This window comes from Salvelinus fontinalis, chromosome 14 (assembly GCF_029448725.1).
Source record: "Salvelinus fontinalis isolate EN_2023a chromosome 14, ASM2944872v1, whole genome shotgun sequence".
In the NCBI taxonomy this organism is placed as follows: domain Eukaryota; kingdom Metazoa; phylum Chordata; class Actinopteri; order Salmoniformes; family Salmonidae; genus Salvelinus; species Salvelinus fontinalis.
The window spans coordinates 40,434,229-40,448,122 of NC_074678.1; the positions used below are offsets into that span (position 1 = coordinate 40,434,229).

The 13,894-nt window shown below is 43.3% G+C and overlaps 1 protein-coding gene across 2 annotated transcripts in view; it reads left to right on the forward strand.

The window, feature by feature from the left end:
• The first annotated feature begins 447 nt into the window (after nt 1-447).
• The window catches only part of LOC129810845 (fibrillin-2-like), an 84,643-nt gene continuing 71,196 nt past the window's right edge, over nt 448-13,894 (forward strand). The window contains exons 1-4 of one of the 2 annotated variants that reach the window (XM_055861779.1): nt 448-570; nt 2,486-2,806; nt 9,835-9,917; nt 10,168-10,275. In XM_055861779.1, the coding sequence (XP_055717754.1) occupies nt 2,622-2,806; nt 9,835-9,917; nt 10,168-10,275 (376 nt within the window). In that variant the 5' untranslated portion in view covers nt 448-570; nt 2,486-2,621. The remainder of the gene's footprint in view (nt 571-2,485; nt 2,807-9,834; nt 9,918-10,167; nt 10,276-13,894) is intronic. The other variant, XM_055861781.1, reaches the window with a different exon arrangement.

The following is a 13,894-nucleotide window of genomic DNA, read 5'->3' on the forward strand; positions in this document are numbered from 1 at the left end:
ACTGCCTGTGATAAATGACAGGGTGTGTCCACCAACTTTAAAGACATAAAGATCTTATTCCATTTGATTGGAAATGTTCACAAATCACTTCCATGTGACAATGTAATCAAAAACCATGGAACTATACCAACCTTTTGGGGAGGTAAGGATGGAATTCTATACATACCTAACCTATTGGCAAGGTTAGTTTATCTTTAACATTTTCCATAGGTTGAGAATTATTAGACTAATTGCTTTAATCTAATTGACCATTTGCTTTATTAGACGTGACTTCGTTACACAGGTATGAAGGAAAGTATTTGGAAAATAATGTCAGAGGTTTGTCTGAATACTTCCCCCCCCTTTATAACAGTGGAGTTTTACGGAATGTGGGTTTGTCCTGTGGTCCGTTAGTAACCCCCCTCTCTGTGTGTCTTGAAAAAGCACCTCCCCTCTTCCAATCAGGGCAATTCCCTAACTTTTCTCTTCTTCTCACAAGGCTATAGTTCAATATCCCATTCTGGTGCACATATCCCATTTCAAATTTCGACTCGGGGCTCCTCGACTTCAAGGCACTGCAACAATTGTAAGGTATTGTGCTACTATTGATTTATGACACTGGTTATCAATGATTCACTATTACGTTGCATAGGCCTAGGGGTGTTTTACCCGAGTTGATGAATGTTTTGCATGTGTTATAAAGCAAAAGTAATGTGCATTTACTTGCTTATTCAAAAGGTGAATGGTTGAAAGGAATTGTCAAAACTGTTCCGGTTAGGATTATTTTAGGCAAGGCTGCTACATCTGTTTTACCGGTATGTTTTTAGTGGCTGCTAAATTGTCATTAACGTTAGCCGATTTACGAGCCGAGGTTCGTTGTACATTCTTTAGGAATATTAATGCTGTTTTATGATATTTCACACAAGAAAGGTGTGGTTATAGCCTACTATCAAGCATTGTTACTTTATTACTTTGCAACTTTGTTTCAAGAGATTATACCTGTTGTCGTCCACTTCGAGGTCATGTTGCCGTTTTTGTCCCATTCAAAAGGTTGCTGAGAAAATGCCTTCATTATAGTGCCAAAATGTTTAGCCCGTTGGATATTGTTAATTTCACTGTTCTATGTAGTTATTTTCTGTCGTTTTATCGAAAGCTTTTTTCATAGTTAATACAAAGGTGAATAAAGTTGCATATGCATTTTAACCGAATGACGTTTTATGTGTATTTCTTGCGATGGAAACGTCATTTGAGAAAGGTTGCACTGGGTTGTCACTAGTTACTACAGCCACAAAGTCAAAATGTGCTTTTTGGTATTAATTTAAGGCTAGGGTTAATCATAAGGTTAGCAGGGTAGATAAGGTTATGACTAAGGTTAGGGTTAGTTTTAAAACCAGATTTTAAGAAGATAAATTGTAGAAATGAGCGGGAATTATGACTTTGTGGCTGTGGTAATTAGTGACCTATCCATAGGTAATTGATCAGGCATTTTTCTTTGTTCGGTCTGGCGGATTGATCGCGCCCACATTGATTCCCTCTCATAACCGACTGTAAATGAAGACACTAACTTTTTTCCACTAAAGGATGTCGTTGTAGCCTGTCAAATTTGTGAAAGAGGGAAACAAATCGGAATACTTTCTATGTAGACTTTCTAGTAGATTACTTTCTATAAATGACAAATTGGATGACAAATTATGATAATACGTGCGTATTCAAATGCTAAGGAAATGTGTATAATGATTTCTTGCTACATCATTTCAGCATTATATTTTATGTAAAGCAAATTCAAGTTTGTTTGTCTGTGTGTGTGTGTGTGAGTCTGAGAGAGAGAGAGAGAGAGAGAGAAAGAAAGAAAGAGAGGGGTGGAGGGAAGAAATGGAGAGTATTGTTACCAGTAATTTATCACCCATCTTCCATTAAATTTGATTGGAGTCAGGGATGGAGGCTATTTTTCTTCTCCTTTTCTTCCAATAACTGTCTCCCATTATTGAAGGGAAAATCTCTCCTTCCTGCTCTGTAACCCCCTGATGTGGGTTAAACTGTGGTTATATATCACTGGGGGCCCATCATTCAGTCTTAAAGCTGACTTTTAATGAGTGAACTTGGACGTTTTTCTACTTAATATGTTCTAATGCAGTCAGAACAGACCTGTAAAAGTAAACTTCCAGGTAAGTTATTAGAAAATAATTTGATGTTGATGAGGAATAACTGAATCCTTTCCAAATTAAGAGCGAGAGGAGGGAGAAAGAGGGGTGGGGAGTTTGGGGTAAGGGGAGCACTCTAAGTAAAACAGTTGACTTTTCAACAATTCACAATTAAAAATTCACAAATAAAAATACATTTCAATGTTATTTGGCACAGCAACCCGTTACTTTTTCAGCACACTTGAAACGGCACACATTCCACTCTAAGTACCTTTCTTGTAGCCCATACTCTTGTGTTGAGATGGTTGACATGTCTGCGGTCGGCCAAAAACCCTGATGTACATTCCTGTGTCTGCCCCCTCCAGCCCCCCACCCTGGAGTGCATACCGGGACTGGGACAGGTCCACACAAACGTGTGAGTGTAACTCGTCAACGAAGAGGAAGCGACATCATCCAGTAGTCTTCAGCAGCAGGGCTACGCAGAAACACACAGAGCAGCTAATGGGAGCAGGGAAGCTGGCCCGGTTGCTGCTGGGATGGGCGGCCGTTTGCTGGGCCGCGGTCCACACAGCGTATGGCCAGGCAGGAGCGGGAGACGGAGGGTACCAAGCCAGCCGCTTCACGGGGAAGGTGGACGAGAGGGAGGTGCAGAGGGTTCGCCGGAGAGGCCAGGAGACACTCAGAGGGTAAGGAGTTTAGTTTCTGGAGTTCTCTGTTTGCTGAGTTTTGTTTAGGCCAGAACTGCAAATTATTTATGTTGATTGACACAAAGAGCATTTGTGTGGTTGTCTGTCTTTGAGTTCAACCATACTGCTCCACTGAAACATGGTAATATGATTAGGTTTAGAATGTGGACAGTTGGACAATTAGTTTATGGCTAGCTTTCCCCATTGAGCTGTCTTGGCAACTCTTTCTTCCACTGCTGTGCTTCCTGGGCTAAGGCCAACATAGCCTTACTACAGCCAAATAATGCTGAATACATCATTGTTCTCCCAAAGACAGCACATGTTCGAAGCTAAAAGGTTGCTTGCAAAATTGAGAGATACTTGAGTATTTACAGCAAAATGGCATTTTCATGTCAGAGTCTAGGGAAAGGGGTTGGGTCATTCATGAAAGTTTGTCGAGTGAACGCAATGACCCAAATCTAGGCAAGTAGGCATTCTGTTAGATGTATTAGCTGGAGAACACATAGCTGAAGACTGCAGGGGAAAGTTTATTAGCAAGACTGTTTTGAGCGAATCACTCGTAGTGGGGGTAAATGGGCAGTCAATTGGGAATTCACAAACGGGGGTGGTGTTCGAGTGTTTCAGTGGGGTGGATTATAGAAACCACAGAACCCTCCCTCCTCCCCCTTCTTCTCCATCATCATCCCTACCGTCTCCCCTCAAACCCCCCCAATCTCCCCAGGGACTGGGTGGGATGTGTGTCAATGGAGGACGGCAAGCTTTTACTGTATGTTTCCTCCTTTTGGAAAAACAAAGGATGTTTTGTTGGGACGATTCTCAAATGTTTGCATCAGTTATTCCAATCAGTCTCTCATCTGTCCCTGCTTATGGCTCCCCTGCGCCCCAACGCAGGGAAGGGAGTATTCAGATCGTTCTGGGGGCCACGACAAGGGACATTTGTTTCACTTTCGCAGGTGACAAAACAACAGAACTCATGGCAGAGCGAAAAGGAGGGAGAGAGAGAGTGAAAGAGAGAGAGAGAGCTAAGCCATCATGGAATGAAATAGTATTAAATTACAGTGCAGGACCTGGGTAGGGTAAAGCACACATAGGACTGACTTGCTGTTTTCTTAAATGTTCAGTAATGATTCGCGCTGCACAGAACAAACAGACGTGTCTGCGTTGTCAGTCAGTGTGATTAATTTGGCAGCCATTGGACCTCTGCCGGACGTAAATGGATCCCCTGTATATTGGAGAGCCAAACAAGTCTCAATGGAGCCATTTTGTCTGTGAGCCAGCTAGGCACAAGGCCACTTCAGGCCTGACCTGTGTCACATTCACTCTGTGGTTGACTTAGACACACGTAGTGGGCTGCTCTGGTCTGGCAATCTTATCCTCTAATCTACTCAGTGAAGCAGAACTGTGTTGCATGGTGTCAAGATTAGATTAGATATGAAATAATATTGCAGCGAATGCAACAGTTGCACAAACTCGTGCTGTTCCCATTAAACGATTGCCTTAGTTTTCATGGCGAGTAACATACCCGGTGGACTTTTCCCATCATTTTGTTCAACTCCACCATTGTTTATAGAGTAAAGTATTTGCACCCAACATATAAAAATTATCCATGGTCCCGTCCCCACACAACATAATGACATGACATTGGAAAGTCTTCCGTTACACATTCTGTACAGCATCAGATTCCCTCTGGGAGAGAGATTATGTTAATGGTGGTCATTACACTTTGTTGTGTGAACAGTGTTTATCTGCTGCCTGAATGCTCCACATACCAGGGTTTCAGACTCGACTGTTGCTGGACTGGCTGATGTTGAGTGTGTCTGATTTATTGACTTCTTAGGCAGAGTGCAATTTGGCGTCTACACATGGGTGGAATCTGATCATACCATGGGCCCGGGTCCTGGGACCTCCTCAATTACCTTGATACTATACTGTACAACCTGGGAGGCTCTGTAAAGTGGTGGGCTCTAGGTTGAGAGAGAGGGGTGGGAGAGAGGGAGAGAGATGTGGGGCGAGGGAAAGTAAAATAAATAGTGAGTTTGTGGCTCATAACCAGCCATGCCAGAAAGAACGAACGAAACAGCCTTTCAGGCAGGCTAATAATGTCTCCTGCATGTGAAGAGGGAGGGAAGAGGTCCAGACTGGGACTTCTAGGCAGCCAAAACTCTGCTCAGGGGAGACGCTTTGGACGTTCACTCACTTGGTAGTCTTTCTCAAAGTAGAGAAGTGCATTCAGCCACTCGGGTTCTTTCCAAGGTAAATTGGATGGGGTACTTGCTCTCCCCAGAGGATTCCTTGGTACATGCCTAACCCATAAGAAAATAATTCCCATATTTTAGAATGTTCCGATCATTCTCTCCAATAAAGCTATAGATACATCAGCTGGTATTTTGAAGAGGGGAAGAGGAAGGAAGGGCAAGCTCCCAAAGTCTGAGAGGAACATTTGGAATGTATGAAGAATGACACGTTTTCCTGTGTTTTTTATGCATTAGAGTTCCTTTCATTTTTTATGTGTCTGCATTTTATGCATACATTCAGGCTAGACCTAAAAGACAGAACCTCAGTTTCAGGGGGTACATGTGGCATGTGGTCGAGCTAATGTGGTTTAGATTTTCTGTCACCCTCGAAGAAAGAGACAAAACAAGAAATCTATCCTCTCCATCTGCCTTAGAACACAAAGTATGTATGGGTTTCTTGTTTATGGAGTTGAAGGGATGGACTCAAGTTTTGCAAAAACTCTGCCTATCGTTATAGTTTATCACATACATCGTAAGTTTGGCCATAATTCACATGGGCCTCATAAAAAAAACAAAGAAAAAACTTGGACAATACACTTGATGGTTATTCTTACGGAGAACAATTATGCCCATTTGGACTTTTTTTGGCCCATGTAGACCGCCCTCCCTCGTCCTGCTCCCTCTAAACCCACTAACCCAGAGAGTGAGAGGTACTGTATGTACAATACCAATCAAAAGTTTGGACACACCTACTCATTCCAGGGTTTTTCTTTATTTGTACTATTTTCTACATTGTAGAATAATAGTGAAGGCATCAAAACGATTAAATAACATATATGGAATCACGTAGTAACCAAAAACGTGTTAAACAAATCAAAATATATTGGATATTTGAGATTCTTCAAAGTAGCCACCCAACTTTTCACACTCTTGGCATTCTCTCAACCAGCTTAATGAGGTAGTCACCTGGAATGCATTTCAATTAACAGGTGCCTTGTTAAAAGTGAATACAGAAGATAGCCCTATTTGGTAAAATACCAAATCCATATTATGGCAAGAACATCTCAAATAAGCAAAGAGAAACGACAGTCTATCATTACTTTTAAGACATTAAGATCAGTCAATACGGAAAATTTAAAGAACTTTGAAAGTTTCTTCAAGTGCAGTCGCAAAAACCATCAAACTCTGTGATGAAACTGGCTCTCATGAGGACTGCCTCAGGAAAGGAAGACCCAGAGTTACCTCTGCTGCACAGGATAAGTTCATTAGAGTTACCAGCCTTAGAAATCGGCAATTAACTGCACATCAGATTGATGTCTGATGAGTCCAAATTTGTCCAATTGCCGTGTCTTTGTTAGTCGCAGAGTAGGTGAACGGATGGTCTCCGCATGTGTGGTTCCCAACGTGAAGCATGGAGGAGGAGGTGTGATGGTGTGGGGTGCTTTGCTGCTGACACTGTCTGTGATTTATTTCGAATTCAAGGCACCCTTAACCAGCATGGCTACCACAGCATTCTGCAGCAATACGCCATCCCATCTGTTTTTCGCATAGTGGGACTATCATTTGTTTTTCAACAGGACAATAACCCAAAACACACCTCCAGGCTGTGTAAGGGCTATTTGACCAGGAAGGAGATTGAGTGCTGCATCAGTTGACCTGGCCTCCACAATCACCTGACCTCAACCCAATTGAGGTTTGGGATGAGTTGGACCGCAGAGTGAAGGAAAAGCAGCCAACAAGTGCTCAGCATATGTGGGAAATAATTCAAGACTGTTGGAAAAGCATTCCAGGTGACTCCCTCATGAAGCTGGTTGAGAGAATGCCAAGAGTGTGCAAAGCTGTCATGAAAGCAAAGGGTGGCTACTTTGAAGAATCTCAAATATAAAATATATTTTGATTTGTTTAACACTTGTTTGGATACTACATGATTCCATATGTGTTATTTCATAGTTTTGATGTCTTCACTATTATTTTCTACAATGTCGAAAATAGTAAAAAATAAAGAAAAACCCTGGAATGAATAGGTGGGTCCAAACATTTGACTGCTACTGTATCTCAGCCCCCGTCTACACCAGTACAGTATGAGCTCAGGGTTCAAATTAGTCAGGTGAGAGAATCAGGCCAACTTTAGATAAGGAAAAAACGTTCTCAGGCGTTTTTAGAATTAACACTAAAGCAGGCCAAACAACTTCTCAGAGTTATGAAGATGAAGATGAACTCAGCGAATTCTATCAGCTCCAGATCTGACAAAGAAGCAAGTCCAAATATCTTAGGGCAGAAAAGGGTAGCAATCTACCGACGGGGTCAAATGCCAGTGAGCTGACCTCTGACCTTTAGAAGGGTTTGTAGCCCCCATCCCCCTTTTCCCAGTTGGATTACCACCTCCAACTGACCTAAAGTTGTCCTGGCCTGAAATCCAGTCTGTGGTCTTTACAGCCCCCCATCGGCCCAGCTAATTTCCCACTAGTTCCAGCATGGCCCCTTCTGTGCCTCTGAACTGTCTGGCTCTGACCTTCTGTTCCCCTGGAATCCTCCATGTGAAGAGCCTCTGGCACTCTGTCTCATAACTGTTGAGTTTGCACTTTCTAGCCAGGAGCCTGTGGCCCCCAGAAGGCCTCTAGATTATACGTTGGTCTGTAAGATCAAAGGACTGAGAAAAAGTCAGAAGATCTGGTCCGTTTGAGGTTCTTCTCGTGTCTTTCACCATCTTACACTATTAAACAAGAGGGAGCGTCCTAGAGAACATAGACGCAATGAAATGTTTCTTCTGAAAGCCTTTGAGCTCTAAACCTTTGGAAAACACCAGGTTAAAGGTATTTCCCTTACAGTTAGGCTCTGAAAGTATCTCACTAGGGTTATACCAAGTCCCATTTGACCTCATTGACAGCAACTTTTCCAGTTCCATACCATAGCTGCTGTATCTGAAATCTAGAACAATCTCTCAATCTAAACCAAGGGGGTTTTAGGTCACAATAGAATGTGCTTTTGTTTTGGGGTTTTAATATTTCTCCTGGCTACTGTGCTGTGTGCAGTCATCTTTGTTTTATTACTATTAATGAGCTATAATGAGAGCGCTATGGGCCAGGAGGCTACATCAAAGACTTCAGCCAGCTAATCCTCTTTAAATTGAGTGCTGAAAACAGCATGACGTTTCAATATTGAGGCAAATCCCCAGGGCTGAACGTCTCTGTACTCTCCTCCGGTAAGGAGGCCGGGGTTAGCCTGAAGGAGAGCGCAGGAACAACAAACCCAGCCAAACCGATATGTGTGGGATTACTGGGTTGACCCTGGTTTGGCTGGGGCATGTTGTCAATTGGCATATCCAGGTTTCAATGAGCGGAGGAATTGCTAACCTGTGTAGAGAGATGATTGACTGTAGCATGCAAGCAGTTTTGCATCATTAATTGTTGGAATGTTGCGCTCTTGCGCTGTTCGTGTATGTCAAAACAGCATTTTTCAAGCCCCCTCAAGATTTGTGTAGGCCTATGACCCAAAAGTGCAGCCCCTCATGGGTTCGCCTCTGGTTGCTAGTGTTGCCCCTTTCTCTGTTTCCATATCTGCAGCTCTGTTTTCTGCTCCCTCCTCCTCCTCCATCTCCTTAACATAAACCTGTTTTCCTTTACCTCCTACTGATCCCTTGTCCCCGTCCCTAAATTCTGTATTTTCTTACCTCCTAACCTACATTTCATTACATCTCTCCTTTCCCCTCCCTTCCTCTTCAATCTCTCTTTCTATCTTCTATCTCTTTTGTCTCTGACTCACACTCTCTTTCTCCCTTACCCTTTCCATTCCCCCTTCTATTTTCTTGCTCTCTCTCCCTCCCTCGCTCTCTCTTTCTCCCACCCTCCCTCATTTTCTGTGTTTGTGCCATCTGGTAATCATGTTGGAGGTGTGCTCTCCTTTCTGTTGTCCTAAAGATCCAAACTACAGCTGCTCTAGTCTGTTCCCAGGTGACTGACAGACACCGGTTAATGTCTAGAAAGGAAGAGGAGGCGGACAATCATCTTGTGTTGCATGGAGGAAAAGTAGATGTTCCCTTAGTTATGGATGCATCTAACCTATTAGCAGCCCTAATCCACCTTTTGCTGAGATTCAGTTTACTATAGCTCTCTGTGAATTCCACCCCCTGGTTATAATATTGTCCTACAGTGTTGGATGAATTCCAAAGGGAAATGCATTACAAAGAGCTTGCTTCACCACCACTACAGTACATCGTATACACTACAGTGTTGCCCTTTCATTCGACTCTCTGACTGAGGTCTGAGTCACTATCTCTGTAAGGTAGTTAGAGTACTTGAGGCCAGGTCCGTTATGTGTGGATGTGATTGGAATGATCCCTCAGGGGGATGTTGCAGCTAATCTGGAAGACCAGTCAGTCGCACTCTGAGCTGTTTGATGACTCTTACATGTGTCAGTGATCAGGGCAGCTTCCTGTCCAATCACTTTCTTTTAAAGCCTCCCGATCAATCAGCAGGCAGAACCTGGACTCCAGGATGTGCCGGACTTTAGCCAGAAGAGCAGAGACCAGGGAGGCTTAGAGAAAGGGGTTCATATATATCTGCTGTTTCTTGGGAAGTTTACATTGAGTATGTCTGAAAACAAACTGGTATTTTCGTGTCAGCCATGCAAGAAATGCCTACCGTCAACGTTGGAGCTGTTTAGAGTGAAAGCAAAGGTCTCCAGGGTTTGTGAGCGCTTGGAAAATAACTCATGCCCATGTGTGTTTGTTGAAGGATTTTCTTAAATTATATTGGGGCTCTGTTGAGTACTGAGTTTGTTTTCCCTGTCTTGCAGGCCCAATGTGTGTGGCTCTCGCTTCCACTCCTACTGTTGCCCTGGCTGGAAGACTCTGCCTGGAGGGAACCAGTGTATTGTCCGTAAGTACCGAGACATTATGGTCACAATACCTATAAACTGAAAGTCAGGTTGCCTCTGCACTGGTAGTCTATAAAACCCCTGTATGAATCAAATCAAATAGAGCTTTCCACGAACTTATCAGAAAGTGATTAACAGAAATCTGCGTGCAAAGAGTAGGCCAAGAGGAGAGCTCAGTCCGTCCTCTTTTGGCTGGCTGGGCCAAAGTTCATCTAGAAATATATTTGACTTCTGTAATATCTCTCCTCCCAGCGATCTGCCGTAACTCGTGCGGTGATGGCTTCTGTTCCAGACCCAACATGTGCACCTGCGGCAGTGGCCAGCTCTCCCCCAGTTGTGGGGCCGGAGCCGGAGCCGGAAGTGAGTCCTAACACCCAGCACCCTACATCCCCCAACCCCACTCCCAGCAACTCTCCAGCAACCACCCAAATACACCCCAACACCACCCAATACAACCTAACACACACAATGGACCACCACAGCTATAGACACTCTACAGATCAGACATCCATGTTGGCACCACCAAATGTTCCATAACAATATCCCACTGGGCACAAACGACAATTCAACGTCATTTCATTGAGTGACGTGGAAACAACGTTGATTCAACCAGTGTGTGCCCAGTGGGACCGTTCCAATTTGCCATTTGCCTAGTTAACTCTGTATATCCATGGCTTTGCCTGTCTGCCCAGCAGCACCCACCTGGCCAGACCTCCCGTTCCCCCCAAAGGGCTATAACATATCAGGGTAATGCTGGCCTGGTTGACAGCCTCCAGCCGCTCCAGACTCAGCCTCCAGGTCAAAGGGTTTGGGAGGATTAATGCACACGCCTGGGGCTCCTAGCCTAGCCCACTGAGGAACAGTTTTACAGCACTTACTGAGTGTGTGTAGCATGCTCACCTGCTTGGCTGGGCGGGGGCCGACTCGTCAGTCATGCCTAGCCCTTTCAGGCCCCTGTACACACACACTGAGCCCTGAGTGTGGGCCGGCCCATCTGGCCCTGAGGTGTGAAACAGGATCTACTCCACAGTCCACACACACTGGTCGAACGCCCCAGAGAGGCCAGACGCCAGCTTTATGTGCTGGGAAAACAGTTCCCGACATCGGGGTATGAGCGGCTAACGTCCCCCCATAGGCTGGATGTTGGAGACCAGCCTCCAGCAGAGCCAGAGACAAGTGATGGGAAAGGGTATAAAACAGTATGAAGTCATTTCCCTCAGCGAGAGAGCTGTAGCTGTAACGAACTGATTGTCACACTCACCGCTTCTGCTCTCTTACAGGGAATTTATGGCCTTTTTACATACCTACCTTACAGTATTGGGATTTTCCAGGTCTGGCGTTTGTTTTGTCCCATTTTTTCTATTCTAAACTAATCATTTTATTGTTCCGTTTCATCTTTCTTGGCTAACGGGTCAGAAATGTTGTAGTTCAACACTGTGAGTTGTGTATATCATTAAAGACCGTTCTCTCTTTCTGGCCTTCTGGAAGATTTAATGGGATCAAGGGTCACGCAGGTTAATGACTGCTAAGATTAAACATGGCATAAATACACCCATCGGCCAGCTCTGGGAAATGACTCTGACAAAGCGGTTGCACCTTTCGTACAGGTTTCGTACAGGTTTCATACAGGTTTCATACAGGTCAGCGGTCTAGCGCCGGGGAGTTTCTGTCCAACAAAGCTATGTTTGATCCATCCTATAACAACCAATAGACACATTAAAACCTGGTCTGTCTAGATCAATCCTCCATATGTTCTGATACTGTAGGTTGACCTGTGATTCTATTTCACTGGGGGTGTTCAGTTTTCACTATGGTTCTCAGTGCATGAATTTAGTTGGACCACAGAAAGCTTTAGACACCTACTACAGTAACTTGCAGGGCTTTTTAAAGGTCCAATTTTTTATCTCAATATCGAATCATTTCTGGGTAACAATTAAGTACCTTACTGTCATTGTTTTTTATTAAAATTGTCAAAAATTTACAAAAATTGTTTCTTAGCAGAAGCTATTTCTCAAGCAATAATTTTGCTAGGATTGCCTGGGAGTGGTCTTGAGTGTGTGGCCTAATTGGAGGAGCCTAATGGGAGGGATTTGTAACCAGAAAACGAGCTGTTATTGGCATAGAGGAGGAAAACTCTCTTTGTTAGTGGTCTATTAACTTGTCATCAGGCGATCCAAAACTGCACCCATGCAAAACAGGCAGAAATTTCAGGCAGACTTTTCAAACAGCTCTTACACTGAAAGGACATTATCATAACTTTCACAATTTAACAGTATTATTCCAACGTCATAGTGTGGAAATTTGTATAAAACACAGGAAATCACATTTTTGAATGCATTGCCCCTTTAAGTGAGATGCAATACTGCTTTGGGTGACTCTACAGACTAATGCACTGCAGTTGATAAGCTTAAAACTAAATGGAGACCTGTTTTGAAGTACTGTCAATTTCCCTTCCCTTAATTACACCCGGTCTCTTGAAATGTAGTCATTGGTCAGGTTATTGATAGCACTTTTATGCCTCAGAGGCCACATCTGGAATGTAGAGGTCGGAACAACTTGGAAGAAATCAGCAGCATGTTTTTGGTCAAGCTCTTTATAAACTCAGCAAAAAAAGAAACGTCCCTTTTTCAAGACCCTGTCTTTCAAAGATAATTCGTAAAAATACAAATAACTTCACAGATCTTTATTGTAAAGGGTTTAAACACTGTTTCCCATGATTGTTCAATGAACCATAAACAATTAATGATCATGCACCTGTTGAACGGTCATTAAGACACTGACAGCTTACAGACGATAGGCAATTAAGGTCACAGTTATGAAAACTTAGGACACTAAAGAGATTCCCCCAGAAATGTCCGGGAACTTGCAGGTGCCTTGGTGGAAGAGTTGGGTAACAACTCACAGCAAGAACTAGCAAATCTGGTGCAGTCCATGAGGAGGAGATGCACTGCAGTACTTAATGCAGCTGGTGGCCACACCAGATACTGACTGTTACTGTTGATTTTGATGCCCCCTTTGTTCAGGGACACATTCCATTTCTGTGGAACTTGTTCAGTTTATGTCTCAGTTGTTGAATCTTGTTATGCTCATACAAATATTTACACATGTTAAGTTTGCTGAAAATAAACACGGTTGACAGTGAGAGGACGTTTCTTTTTTTGCTGAGTTTATGTATCTTAATCCACGTACTATAGTTATATGGCTGTGTGTTCATGTCCAGGCGTCGCATTTTTTTATCCTTTATTTATTAAGGAAATCCTATTGAGATAACCCATCTCGTATTCAAGGGAGCGTATCGTTATTTTTATTTGCATTTATTTAACCTTTATTTAACTAGGCGAGTCAGTTAAGAACAAATTCTTATTTACAATGATGGCCTACCAAAAGGCAAAAGGCCTCCTGCGGGGGTGGGGGCTGAGATTAACAATAAATATAAATTCAATAAAAATATAGGACAAAACACACATCACGACAAGAGAGACAACTCAGCACTACATAAAAAGACATGGTTCTGGACAAATAAATTCATATAGGCAATATAAAGGACTATTGACCAATATATCTGCTTTGCTGTGCCCAGGATCAGTCCAGTCATCTCAGACCTCTTCCCATAACTATAATTACCCTCTAATGTCCGTGAACTCTACCTCACAGTCCCTCGGAAACAGCTGTCAACTAACGGGGTCCATACAGGCTCAGCACAGCTCAACTCTGGGAAAGTGGTATTATATACCTGTAGATCTATGACACAGACAGAAGAGCCCCATAAAAAAAGCTTTGGCTTCCCTTCTTAAATCTTTGACTTCCATTCTTGGAAATCCTAATCACTGCCACAGTTAATCTATTCTGGATTCCTAGCACAGATTAATCCACAGATTTAGCTCTGGCATAAATGTTATTTCAGTGGAGATTCTCCATTGAGCATGCTTTTTATTCCAGGACTAGGCTTAATCTGACGTTGACATGTCACTGATCCCAG